The 13,547-nt window shown below is 44.7% G+C and overlaps 2 protein-coding genes across 2 annotated transcripts in view; one reads left to right on the top strand and one right to left on the bottom strand.

Annotated features, from left to right (window-relative positions):
• Window positions 1-1,354: 1,354 nt before the first annotated feature.
• LOC111964886 (taste receptor type 1 member 1-like) lies at window positions 1,355-3,903 on the top strand. Its single transcript, XM_023988742.2, has 4 exons — window positions 1,355-2,057; window positions 2,183-2,395; window positions 2,530-2,650; window positions 2,823-3,903. The coding sequence occupies exons 1-4, from the start codon at window positions 1,593-1,595 to the stop codon at window positions 3,740-3,742; spliced, it is 1,719 nt and encodes a 572-aa protein (XP_023844510.1). The 5' UTR covers window positions 1,355-1,592; the 3' UTR covers window positions 3,743-3,903.
• Window positions 3,904-3,948: 45 nt separating this feature from the next.
• Window positions 3,949-13,547, bottom strand: part of LOC111964887 (aldehyde dehydrogenase, mitochondrial) — a 16,830-nt gene continuing 7,231 nt past the window's right edge. The window contains exons 4-13 of the mRNA XM_023988743.3: window positions 11,955-12,034; window positions 10,867-10,978; window positions 10,419-10,547; window positions 10,224-10,337; window positions 9,981-10,083; window positions 8,965-9,149; window positions 8,064-8,228; window positions 4,856-5,013; window positions 4,601-4,715; window positions 3,949-4,411 (exon numbers count right to left, since the gene is read on the bottom strand). Coding sequence (XP_023844511.1) covers window positions 4,379-4,411; window positions 4,601-4,715; window positions 4,856-5,013; window positions 8,064-8,228; window positions 8,965-9,149; window positions 9,981-10,083; window positions 10,224-10,337; window positions 10,419-10,547; window positions 10,867-10,978; window positions 11,955-12,034 — 1,194 coding nt within the window. The 3' untranslated portion in view covers window positions 3,949-4,378. The remainder of the gene's footprint in view (window positions 4,412-4,600; window positions 4,716-4,855; window positions 5,014-8,063; window positions 8,229-8,964; window positions 9,150-9,980; window positions 10,084-10,223; window positions 10,338-10,418; window positions 10,548-10,866; window positions 10,979-11,954; window positions 12,035-13,547) is intronic.

The following is a 13,547-nucleotide window of genomic DNA, read 5'->3' on the forward strand; positions in this document are numbered from 1 at the left end:
AAACAAAGGTATGGTTGAATTTATTCTGCCACTGTGTCTTCTTAGTGTCTCGGCCTTAGGCATATATATCACAGTCGCAAGGCATATGAACTAACAGGTTATAGAGCAAACAATGCAATTATCACAACACAGGTTGTAATATGGCTTTTTATTCTGTCTTGGCTTCCCCAGTGATTTTACCCATGCACCGCTACTGTTTATTCTATTCCATCCATTAATGTGCCCGTCCTCCTATAGCTCCTCCCACCAGCCTCTTCTGGTGGAAATGTCTAAGTATTTTGTGTGTGAAAGACCTGACAGATATTTTCATAAACCTCAAGACATGTTTCCATAATAGCCTGACCATGGATAGGTGGATGTGGTTATCCAGGTATCTGGGGCATGGAACACAAACAAGGAAGTAACGCAACATGTAAAACAGAGTGAAAGATGATCGGTATCAGTCACCTCAGTAGATGGAGAGCATTTCAGCCTCTGCTCTAACAACTCACTCTTACTTAGAAACCTACAATGTTGTTTCTTGTGGTGATGGTGTCATTTCACCTGATGAAACAAAGTGACACATGCTCCTCTTTACCACAACTCAGCCTGGATGGAGACTACATTCTGGGAGGACTATTCCAGCTGCATGAGAAGTATGGAGTGACTGGTACAGCGACTGACACTGAAAACAGAAAACCTGAGGTGCTTCAATGTCACAGGTAAGGCAAAGTCTGCTTTCACCACTGGGGGGAAAAAACAATACTGTAAATGTCAAACTATTTTTGTTGCACACATGGACAGTAAAACTATGCAACCTTTTATTCTACATCCCAGGTTAAAATTTTCCTCAGCAAGCTACCAGCAGATTCAAGTCATGAGGTTTGCTATTGAAGAGATCAACAACTCCACATTGCTGTTGCCTGGTGTCAGCCTGGGCTATGAGATTTTCGACTACTGCTCTGACTTGCTCAGTTATGGGGCTGCTCTGGAATTTCTGACCCAAAAGGGAAGAGGAGCCATCCCCGTGTGGAACGGTACAAACTACAGACCTAAAGTAATCTCAGTCACTGGCCCGTTTGGAAGCAGCCAAACCATCAGTGTCACCCCTCTGTACATGCCTGAGATGATTCCAATGGTAAATAGTATTTTATGGCACAATATAACCTCATGATGGTGCTATTTATTCAGTAGCTCCCTTGTGTTTGTACTCTTCGTGAATGGTTCTGTAGAACACTGCAATGTAAATGTACCTGTACTGTAATGCTTGTTCAAATATGACAATCCTTGTTCTCACAAAAGCATTATTGTTTTGTGTTTTACTTCCACAGGTGACTCATGGGGCATCAAGTGTCCAACTGAGCTACAAAAACAGATTTCCCTCCTTTTACCGAACCATTCCCAGTGACAAATATCAGGTGGAGTCTATAGTTCGTATACTCCGACAGTTAAACCGGAACTGAGTGGCTTTCATCGGTGGTGATAATGACTACAGCAGAGACGCCTTGGCAGTTTTTCAGGATGAGATTAGACCAGCTAACATCTGTTTGGCGTACCAAGACACCATTCCCCAAAACCAATCCTTAATAGGGCGTCTATTCAACAACATAGCCATGTTCAATGTCCAGGTTATTSTAGTCTTTGCCAATGTGGAGTTTGTCATTCCTTTCATCCAAAAGGCCATAGATCTCAGAGTGAAGGAGAAGATATGGATCGCTAGTGAGACATGGTCCATGAACCAAGAGTTGATCAAGAAGAGTCAGATTGAGAGGATAGGGACGGTCTTKGGTGTCACTGTACAGAGGCACAAGGACCTGAGAGGATTTGATGAGTTCATTAACAACACAGTAAAATCCAGACATGAGYATGCATGCACTGACATGGACTTGAAGGAAAGATGTGGTCAGATTTGCTCTGACTGCAACTCCACCAGTGCCCAGACAATTATTGGAGAGGACCCGACATACAGCTTTGTCATCTACTCTGCAGTGTATGCTGTGGCTCATGCACTCCACAATGCTTTGCGGTTTGGGACACGGAACTGTGCCAACTCAGAAATCATTGCTTATCCTTACATGGTAACTGAGCTGCATCTCCTTCAACATGAAGCCTTATGGTCAACCACATCACCAAAAATATGGTTAACAATATGGTTAATAATTGACGCCATCTTTTATTTGACCATTTTGTCTTGCATTCCCAGGTCACAGAGGCACTAAAACAGGTCAAATTCAAATTGGACAATCAAAGTATAGAGTTTGATGAGAACGGGGACCCACCGGCTCATTACGACATTGTACACTGGGACTGCAAAAATAAAACATGTTCTAATGTGGACATTGGCTCATACCTTACCAACCCCACACCAAGCTTCCATATTAATGAAACTCTCATACATTGGTTTGAGGGCACAAAGGTTAGTACTACATTCTTCAAAAGCATGCAAGTATACATTATACACCATCAAAACACTGCGTGGTATTCAAATTAGTGATKACTGATGCTGGTCTTTTCCACAGTGATATTTTAAGCTGTTCCTACTTCTTGCAGGCTCCAGTTCTGCAGTGTTCTAGTGAGTGTAAATCTGGCTCCAGAAGAGTTCAAACTGGCTTCCACACCTGCTGTTTTGACTGTGAGATCTGCTCTGATGGAAAGCACATCAACCACACAGGTACTGAGCAACATGACTTTGTTTTTGCCTGGAGTTTTTCCTTGACAGGTCAATCGGTCAGAAAGAACACCTGGCACCATTTATTACCTATGAATCACATGACAAAAATTGTTATCTGTACACATATTAGAATCTGTCACCCAGACTTTCTCTTCCCTTCCTCTCCCAACAGCCGATCCCTACAGCTGCATAGCATGCCAAAAGGATGAGTGGGCCAGGATTGGCAGTACCTCATGCACTAAGCGTTCTATAGAGTATCTGCATTCTGATGCTCCGTTGGCCATTTTTCTGATGTTCCAGGCCAGCTCCATCATCCTCATCTCAATGGCCATCTTGGTTCTGTTCCTTTGTAAGAATGACACCCCTGTGGTAAAGTCAGCCGGTGGGAGGCTCTGCTTCCTCATGTTGTGTTGCTTGTCCATGTCCTCCATCAGTGTCTTCTTCCACATCGGCAAACCCACAGAGGCCATCTGCACCTTACGCAATTCTGTGTTTGTAGTCTTCTATCTGGCCTGCCTGTCCTGTCTTGCTGTTCGCTCCTTCCAGATTGTCTGTATCTTCAAAATGGCCGCCAAACTGCCCAAAGCGTATGATTTCTGGGTCAAGCATGGGGGTCAGTGGATCACTATTATCACAACCACTGTCATAATGCTGTTTCTGTGCATTTTGTGGATAGCCATTGAAGGACCCAAGCCCAATCAGATAACATTGTATAGCGAGGTAATTTTGGATCGCACATATGGAGTCATCCCCATCTTTTATGTGATAGTACTGTTTGCCGCTTTGCTGGGTATTGCATGCTTTAGTTTTGCCTACATGGGAACTGACCTGCCCAAAAACTACAACGAGGGTAAATCTATCACTTTCAGCTTGCTTATCTTCATCTCTTGGGTCATCTCTCTGACGGTGCACCTGTCTACCAAAGGAAAGCACACAGTCTCCGTCAATCCTTGCTCTGTGCTGTGCAGTCTGTATGGTATACTCTTTGGTTACTTCCTCCCTAAATGCAATATCATTATCATTACACCTGAGCGTAATACAGCAGCCTATTTTCAAACTGCAATCCAGAGTTACACACTTCAACCTAAATAATGTACATATGTTGAGACATATTGTTGTGTGGCACTAGAACTGCCACTATTGTGTTCTGTGATGTTTCTTTTCAGTCAATATCTATATTTTTTAATCCCATGCTGTTTCCTCCATAAAAGCATTTTAATTGTTTGCCCATTAATAAAACACTTTGTAAATTATTGTTTGTGTCGAATCAGATGACACTAGGTTAAAAACAAGTAATAGCGAGTATCAAGTGCATTTATTATCCAAAATACTTTCAAAGTTCACACTTTCACTCTACAAGAGTACAAAACTACTCTGCATTGTAGCAGGGATTCACCATATAAAAACAGGATGAACATAATGACTGAAATAAGTATTATGAAATATTATGGCATGCTCTATGAAGTGCTTAAAATAAGCTGTTGAAGTTTGACACGGCTGTACAACAAGCTGGGTGTAAACTAACAGCAACATGCCTGTAATTGTTTTCTCATCTTGTTTGGAAATTCTTTACATGAAGTTAGAGATGAGTACAGAGGCTAAGTAACACTAAAGTCCAACTGAATAACTGATTAACTCTGTGATAAACAAAATAAAGGCTGATTTAGTCCCATAGAGCCTTCCTATGGTCAGTTAGTTTCCTTGATTGGAGGCAGAGTTCAGACGTCTTTACGAGTTTTTCTGAGGGACCTTGATTGTTACCTGAGATAAAGAATAAAATATTTGCTTTGACATTAACACATTTTGTGAACATAGATACAGCTGCTTATGAGATGTTGCTGTTTATTACGTATGCAACGTGTGGCAACAGCGTTCATACATTTACGTATGTGGCCCAATGGGGCATGAACATTTTATCCTACAGTATTGTGGTGGTTATGGGGTCCTTACCGTTTTCACTTCAGTGTAGTTGTCCAGGCCATACTCTCCCAGCTCACGACCGTTACCAGAATATTTGTAGCCACCGAAGGGGGCTTGTGCTCCAAACACATTATAGCAGTTAATCCTTAGGAGAAAGAAATGGACAAACCACATACACAATTATCGTATTTTAATGGGCCAACTTCTGGACCTTTTATACTACGGAAAGAAATTGACAATTTGATGTACATAATGTAAAATAAAGTCAGCTAGAAATCAGCGTACCAGACAGTACCAGTGCGAATTCCGCTAGAGATGTAGTGGGCCTTGTCGATGTCTTTGGTGAAGACAGCAGCTGCCAGGCCGTACTTTGTGTCGTTGGCTCTCTCAACCACCTCCTCCAGAGTCTTAAACTTCAGGATCTGCATCACCGGCCCAAAGATCTGAACACAGACAAAGTGTTATAGAGGATAAATACATTTAAATAATCTAACCTAAAGAGATCTGTTCTCTGAAGAGAACATGTTACACATGTATGAGCTTGTCTGGCTACTTTCCTTAGAGCTAGAATACTTAATTGAAACAATAAAGCATTCTCCTCGCCACAGTTTCGCTAAAAAGCTAAGGGATGGAAAAAAAACACTCAAATTCATAGACAGTGCTATGGATGCAAGAACTGACCATCCGTGATATCCCATGTATAGTTTTAACCATGTTTTGAGGCTATACATTGTTTGTTTACATTTGTTGTTTACAAACACTGGAGTAAAACAAGCTTATATTGTAGGTTCTGATGGGGTATGACAGGGTATGAACTAAGCTCATGTGTCACGTTCTGACCATAGTTCTTGTGTGTTTTGCTTGTTTTAGTGTTGGTCAGGACGTGAGCTGGGTGGGCATTCTATGTTGTGTGTCTAGTTTGTCTGTTTCTATGTTTGGCCTAATATGGTTCTCAATCAGAGGCAGATGTTTTGTGTTGTCTCTGATTGGGAATCATATATAGGTGGCTTGTTTTGTGTTGGGGTTTGTGGGTGGTTGTTTCCTGTTTTTGTGTTTCTCTGCACCAGCTAGGACTGTATCGGTTTGCCACATTTGTTATTTTGTATTTGTTGTAAGTGTTCACTGTTTATCGTTAAATTAAACATGTTGAGCACTGGCTACGCTGCGTGTTGGTCCGATCCTTGCTACACCCTCTCTTCTCGTGAAGAGGAGGAAGACTGCCGTTACAGAACCACCCACCAATCTCGGACCAAGCAGCGTGGCTACGGGCAGCAGCAGCAGCAGCGGCCCATTACACAGGACTCCTGGACATGGGAGGGAATTCTGGAGGGTAAAGGACCCTGGGCTAAGGTTGGAGAATATCGCCGCTCTCATGAAGGAAGCGTGGCTGGAAGCCCGAGAAGAAACCCAAAAAAATTCTTGGGGGGCGGGCTAAAGGGGAGTGTGGCGAAGTCAGGTAGGAGACCTGCGCCAACTTCCCAGGCTTACCGTGGAAACTGAGAGTACGGGCAGACACCGTGTTATGCGGAGGAGCGCACGGTGTCTCCTGTACGTGTGCATAGCCCGGTGCGGTACATCCCAGCTCCACGTATCGGCCGGGCTAGATTGAGCATAGAGCCAGGTGTCATGAAGCCGGCTCAACATATCTGGTCTCCAGTATGTCTCCTCGGGCCGGTGTACATGGCACCAGCCTTACGCATGGTGTCCCCGGTTCGCCAGCACAGCTATTCCTCCTCCCCGCACTGGTCGGGCTACGGGGATCATTCAACCAGGTAAGGTTGGGCAGGCTCGGTGCTCAAGGGAGCCAGTACGCTTTCACGGTCCGGTATATCCGGCGCCACCTCCTCGCTCCAGCCCGGTGCCACCAGTTCCGGCACCACGCACCAAGTTTCCTGTGCGTCTCCAGAGCCCTGTACGCACTGTTCCTTCTCCCCGCACTCGCCCTGAGGTGCGTGCCCTCAGCCCGGTACCACCAGTGCCGGTACCACGCACCAGGTGTATAGTGCGCCTCGAGAGTCCAGTGTGCCCTGTTCCTGCTCCCCGCACTAGCCTTGAGGTGTCTACAAACCTGAGCCATCCGTCTGCCCAGCGCCATCTGAGCCATCCGTCTGCCCAGCGCCGTCTGAGCCGCCCGTCTGTCCCGAGCCGTCAGAGCCGCCCGTCTGTCCCGAGCCGTCAGAGCCGCCCGTCCTGTCCGGCGTCAAAGCGCCCGTCTTGTTCCCGAGCCGTCAGAGCCGCCCGTCTGTCCCGAGCCGTCAGAGCCGCCGTCTGTCCCGAGCCGTCAGAGCTGCCACTCAGTCCGGAGCTGCCACTCAGTCCGGAGCTGCCACTCAGTCCGGAGCTACCTCTCTGTCTTGAGCTACCTCTATGTCCTGAGCTACCTCTATGTCCTAAGCTACCTCTCGGTTCGGAGCTGTCTCCTCAGTCTGATGGGGCCCTTTGTGAGGGTTCCTAGGCCAAGGTCGGCGGCGAGGGTCGCCACTCAAAGGACGCTAAGGCGGGGGACAAAAACAATGGTGGAGTGGTGTCCTCGTCCAGCGCCGGAGCCGCCACCGCCGAAGAACACCATCCTAACCGTGAAGCACGGGGGTGCTTTGCTGCAGGAGGGACTGGTGCACTTCACAAAATAGATGGCATCATGAGAAAGGAACATTATGTGGATATATTGAAGCAACATCTCAAGACATCAGTCAGGAAGTTAAAGATTGGTCGCAAATGGGTCTTCCAAATGGACAATGACCCCAAGCATACTTCCAAAGTTGTGGCAAAATAGCTTAAGGACAACAAAGTCAAGGTATAGGAGTGGCCATCACAAAGCCCTGACCTCAATCCCATAGAAAATTTGTGGGCAGAACTGAAAAAGCGAGTGCGAGCAAGGAGGCCTACAAACCTAACTCAGTTACACCAGCTCTGTCATGAAGAATGGGCCAAAATTCACCCAACTTATTGTGGGAAGCTTGTGGAAGACTACCCAAAACGTTTGACCCAAGTTAATCAATTTAAAGGCAATGCTACAAAATACTAATTGAGTGTATGTAAACTTCTGACCCATTGGCAATGTGATGAAAGAAATAAAAGCTGAAATATATCATTCTCTCTACTATTATTCTGACATTTCACATTCTTAAAATAAATTGGTGATCCTAACTGACCTAAGACAGGGAATTTTTACTAGTATTAAATGTCAGGAATTGTGAAAAACTGAGTTTAAATGTATTTGGCTAAGGTGTATTTAAACTTCCGACTTCAACTGTATATAATTAATTTAAAGTTCATTAAGGTTCAAAAATGAATGTAGCAACTAAGGATTCTAGCTTCAGAATAGCCACACAAATATACTTTAGACAAGCAAAATATACTGGCTTTTCTTTCCATTTTCATGGGTATAGCCAGTAGGGGGATTCTGTCAAGGCAGCCCCAAGAGCCAAAATGGTGAATCTTGACAACCAGTTTCATGAAGAGTGAGTTGTTAATTATAAATGCCATGCTGTACCTCCTCACGGGCGATGGTCATGCCGTCCTGGACATCTCCAAAGATGGTTGGTTGGATGAAGTAGCCACGGTCTGCAGCCACCCCTCCCCCGCACATCAGCTTGGCCCCCTCACTCTTACCACTGCTGATGTAGCCCAGAATCTTCTTGAACTGTTCCTCATCCACCTAGATAGGGAACCGTTTTACAGTGCTCGTAAGTGGGTGTCTTATTAATGTGTTAGGAAGAGAGCTATAAACCAAACCAGACTACAWGTYCTTGTGTATATGTATGCATGCAAGTGCGTTCTTGTAGTTGTTTTCTGATAAAGGCTCTGCATTTGGAAATGCTGGTACCACAGTTATTTCAGTACAATAGAGTGTGCAGCTCTTCTATTTTTATCCAGTGTCTTATGTTTGGGTGTGTGTCTTCAACTCCTACTCTACTCGTCTGGGCGTGTCTTCAACTCCTACTCTACTCGTCTGGCGTGTCTTCACTCCTACTCTACTCGTCTGGGCGTGTCTTCAACTCCTACTCTACTCGTCTGGGCGTGTCTCAACTCCTACTCTACTCGTCTGGGCGTGTCTTCAACTCCTACTCTACTCGTCTGGGCGTGTCTTCAACCCTACTCTACTCGTCTGGGCGTGTCTTCAACTCCTACTCTACTCGTCTGGGCGTGTCTTCAATCCTACTCTACTCGTCTGGGCGTGTCTTCAACTCCTACTCTACTCGTCTGGGGTGTCTTCAACTCCTACTCTACTCGTCTGGGTGTGTCTTCAAATCCTACTCTACTCGTCTGGGCGTGTCTTCAAATCCTACTCTACTCGTCTGGGCGTGTCTTCAACTCCTACTCTACTCGTCTGGGTGTGTCTTCAACTCCTACTCTACTCGTCTGGGTGTGTTGCACCATGCAGTATCTCTAACCTGCGGTCCCTGCTCAGTCTTCATGTTGAAGGGGTCTCCCACCACCCTGCTCTTGGCCCGCTCCACACTGCGCTCCATAAACTCATCATAGATGGTGTCCTGCACATATGTACGGGAGCCGGCACAGCAGCACTGGCCCTGGTTAAAGAACAGGGCAAAGTGGGACTGTTCCACCGCCTCCGCCACTGCAGAAAGAGAGAGAGAGAGAGAACACAGTCATACATAGCCGATATGTTTCCACTTGACGTTTTGCAGCATTGGACTCCATGAAATTGACACCTGGCCTTGGGGTGAGTAGCTGCCGGAAGTGTTGTGGAATCCAATGGGCTGCTTTAGCATTAGCAAGCCTAGCATGCTGACGAAAAAGGCAGTTTAAAAAACTAGCAGTATTTTAATCTTCTCGATTTTCCATGTCGGATAATGGGATAATTAGGAGTACTGTGACATCTTCCATCCCTGGACTGAGGTATGTTTTCTAGCCCTATCCTGCATTTGTCACTGCGGTGCAAACATTATAGCTGAGCAAAGTTTTGACTTGAAGAGGAAGGTGTATAACCTCAAGTCGAAACATATCGGCTAAGTCAGACACAGCAATCGCAATCAAACAAATAAAGACACACAGGCAAACATGCACATGCCGTAGTAGATTTCAGAGGAGGCTGGTGGGAGGTACTATAGGAGGACGGGCTCATTGTAATGCTGGAATGGAATAAACAGAACGGTATCAAACACGTCAAACATATGGAAACCACGTTTGACTCCGTTCCATTAATTCCATTAGTCATTACAATGAGCCTGTACTCCTATAACTCATCCCATCAGCCTCCTGTGGTAGATGTCCTTCGTTGTAAAAGTAGCAGCTGTCTGCTGCAATTGATACTTCATAAATAAAACGGAGACCACACTTTGCTTAAGATATTGCTGTAGCTGACTATCCAAATTAAGTGTTCCCATTTTTGACATATTTATAACTGGATGCCCATCCCAAAAGTAAAGTTGCCTTGAGCCATACTCACTGTTGGCATCAGACATGATTATGTTGGGGCTCTTTCCTCCCAGCTCCAGAGTGACCTTCTTCAGGTTGCTGGAGCCAGATGCCTGCTGGATCAGGTGACCTACCTGGACACATAGAGCATGGAGCTGCTTAGACAGCACAGGGCTCATTCTCATACACACACTAATACACCAAAACACATTGGCCATTTGAAAGCAGTGACTCAGTTCTTTGAGATGCCTGAGGTATGGGCGGTCTGTCTTACCTCAGTAGATCCTGTGAAAGCCACCTTATCCACATCCATGTGGGAGGCGATGGCAGAACCAGCAGATGGACCCATACCAGGCAGGATGTTCACCACACCTGGAGGGAAACCAACCTGAGAGGAGAGAGAGAGAGAGGAGAGAGCTTAAGAAATGTGGTAAGGAGGGTGTGTGTGTGTGTGTATTAGTGTACCAACCTCCTTGATGAGACTGGCCACATACAGGGCAGTGAGGGGGGTCTGCTCAGCCACCTTCATCACCACAGTGTTGCCTGTAGCCAGAGCTGGCCCCAGCTTCCATGCCTGCATCAGCAGAGGGAAGTTCCACTGAGGGAAGATAGAGAGAGGAAGAGAGTGAACGGTAGAGTGAAGACAGACCATATCAAACGTGTGCATAAACTCATGCAAAGTACACAGACATAAATCCATGCAGGCACTCAACACATTAAAGTCCAGGCTGCCACTATATACCGCACAGCCTTGCAGCTCTACCAGGTTTTGGAGGCAGGGTGTCACCTTAAATTACATATCCAAATCATGTTCAAATTGCGAATATGAACTATTGAGAAAGTATATTGAGAATGTTTCTTAAGATTCATCAAGGAGGTCCATCCCTAACCCCTGAACAGTTCCTTCACTCACTCACCGGGATGATCTGGCCACACACACCAATGGGCTCATGACGGGTGTAGCAGAAGAAGTCTCCATCGATGGGAATGGTCTTCCCCTCCCACTTATCTGCCCAGCCTGCATAGTACCTGTGCACACACATGCACACACAGACAGTAAACACTTGGACTCAAGAATCGTCAAAAATATTACACCTTTCAGATATGTCAAAAGGGATTTGGGGGATGTCAATATTTCTCAACTGCATTAAGTACTCACTACATTCCATATTCAGTAAATACCAGGAGGACACTAGACTCAGTAGGGCTACCATGTATAAATGTTTATTATGAAATAGAACTGCAGCAACTATAGTTTCAGATATCAAGAGTAGAAGGAAATGTGTATTTTTTCAAAGAAGGAAACTGTAAATGAGTCTATTTCCAATCCATTAAAAGGTAAACAAGCAGACAGTAGATTGAGATAGTGATTGGATCCACAGTGAGTATACAGCAAGCAGTCTAGGTCATGGTGCTGTGTGCCAGCCAATCAAATAAGGGAGGTTTGGCAGTCTGCAGTCACATTCTTGTAAGAACTAATTCACAGTCAGTCTCACCCTCTTTTTCCCCCTTTCTTTCCCACCATTCTGTCTCTGCCTCGCCCTACAACTTCACACACACTTGAAATGTAACATAAACATTCAACCATATAGCATAACGCCACATCTGGCACTTAAGATTCATGACAACTCATACATTTTGGTTTGCAGAAAGTAATAATAATAAATGTATTATACAGAATAATTATACAGAATAATATCAAAGTGCATAAAATAAAAACCAAATAGAACGTTAGAAGGCAACTGACACAAAGAACACAGCTGACACTACAAGGGACAAGGTCACCAAGGAGCACAGATATCAACAGAAAACCTTCCTAAAGAGAAAGGTTTTTAGGCCTGTTTTAAAGGATCCCAGAGTCTGTGGTGCCTTCAGGTGATCCGGGAGAGCATTCCAGAGGCTGGGGGCAGTCGAGCTGAAAGCCTGATCCCCCAAGGATAAAATGCATGCGTTCATTTCACTGCTCTCACACTTACACACTGCAATTTATATTACTGTGACTGACCTGAGGCACTTGACCACCATGGGCACGTCCACGCTGTAGGATACGGCATAGGGCTTCCCATTGTCCAGGGTCTCCAGTTCCTATGGCAAAATAAGGTCAAAGTGTCAACAGAGTTCCGCCATGGCCTAACTGATGAAGTTTAAATGAGGACAGATAGTAGCAAGGCTGTATTCTGTATTACGTAACATTGTCAAACAAAGGTGTCATTGTACACTGATGATTCATGTTTTCTTTTAAATCCACAATTTGGATCCCTCCACAGCCTCAAAGGATCTAGATGGCAGCTTCATTAAATAGTACCCGCAAAACACCAGTCTCAACATCAACAGTGAAGAGGCGACTCCAGGATGCTGGCCTTCTAGGCAGAGTTGCAAAGAAAAAGCCATATCTCAGACTGGCCATTAAAAGGAAAATATTAAGATGGGCAAAAGAACACAGACACTGGACAGAGGAACTCTGCCTAGAAGGCCAGCATTCCGGAGTCGCCTCTTCACTGATGACGTTGAGACTGTTATTTTGCGGGTACCATTTAATGAAGCTGCCAGTTGAGGACTTGTGAGGCTTCTGTTTCTCAAACTAGACACTCTAATGTACTTGTCCTCTTGCTCAGTTCTGCACCGGGGCCTCCCACTCCTCTTTCTATTCTGGTTAGAGCCTGTTTGCGCTGTTCTGTGAAGGGAGTAGTACACAGCGTAGTACGAGATCTTAAATATCTTGGCAATTTCTAGCATGGAATAGCCTTCATTTCTCAGAACAAGAATAGACTGATGAATTTCAGAAGAAAGTTATTTGTTTCTGACCATTTTGAGCCTGTAATCGAACCCACAAATGCTGATGCTCCAGATACTCAACTAGTCTAAAGAAGGCCAGTTTTATTGCTCCTTTAATCAGCACAGCAGTTTTCAGCTGTGCTAACATAATTGCAAAAGGGTTTTTGAATGATCAATTAGCCTTTTAAAATGATAAACTTGGATTAGCTAACACAACGTGCCATTGGAAAACAGAAGTGATGGTTGCTGATAATGGGCCACTGTACGCCTACGTACATATTCCATAAAAAATCAGCTGTTTCCAGCTACAATAGTCATTTACACCATTAGCAATGTCTACACTGTATTTCTGATCAATTTGATGTTATTTTAATGGACAAAAATTTGATTTTCTTTCAAAAACAAGGACATTTCAGAGTGACCGCAAACTTTTGAACGGTAGTGTGTGTGTATATATATACAGTGGGGAGAACAAGTATTTGATCACTGACAATTTTGCAGGTTTTCCTACTTACAAAGCATGTAGAGGTCTGTAATTGTTATCATAGGTACACTTCAACTGTGAGAGAAGGAATCTAAAACAAAAATCCAGAAAATCACATTGTATGATTTTTAATTAATTAATTTGCATTTTATTGCATGACATAAGTATTTGATACATCAGAAAAGCAGAACTGAATATTTGGTACAGAAACCTTAGTTTGCAATTACAGAGATCATACGTTTCCTGTAGTTCTTGACCAGGTTTGCACACACTGCAGCAGGGATTTTGGCCCACTCCTACACACACCTACCGGCAGCTTGTTTTTCTCTCTCCATGACC

The sequence above is a fragment of the Salvelinus sp. IW2-2015 genome, linkage group LG6.1 (assembly GCF_002910315.2).
Source record: "Salvelinus sp. IW2-2015 linkage group LG6.1, ASM291031v2, whole genome shotgun sequence".
Lineage (NCBI taxonomy): Eukaryota > Metazoa > Chordata > Actinopteri > Salmoniformes > Salmonidae > Salvelinus > Salvelinus sp. IW2-2015.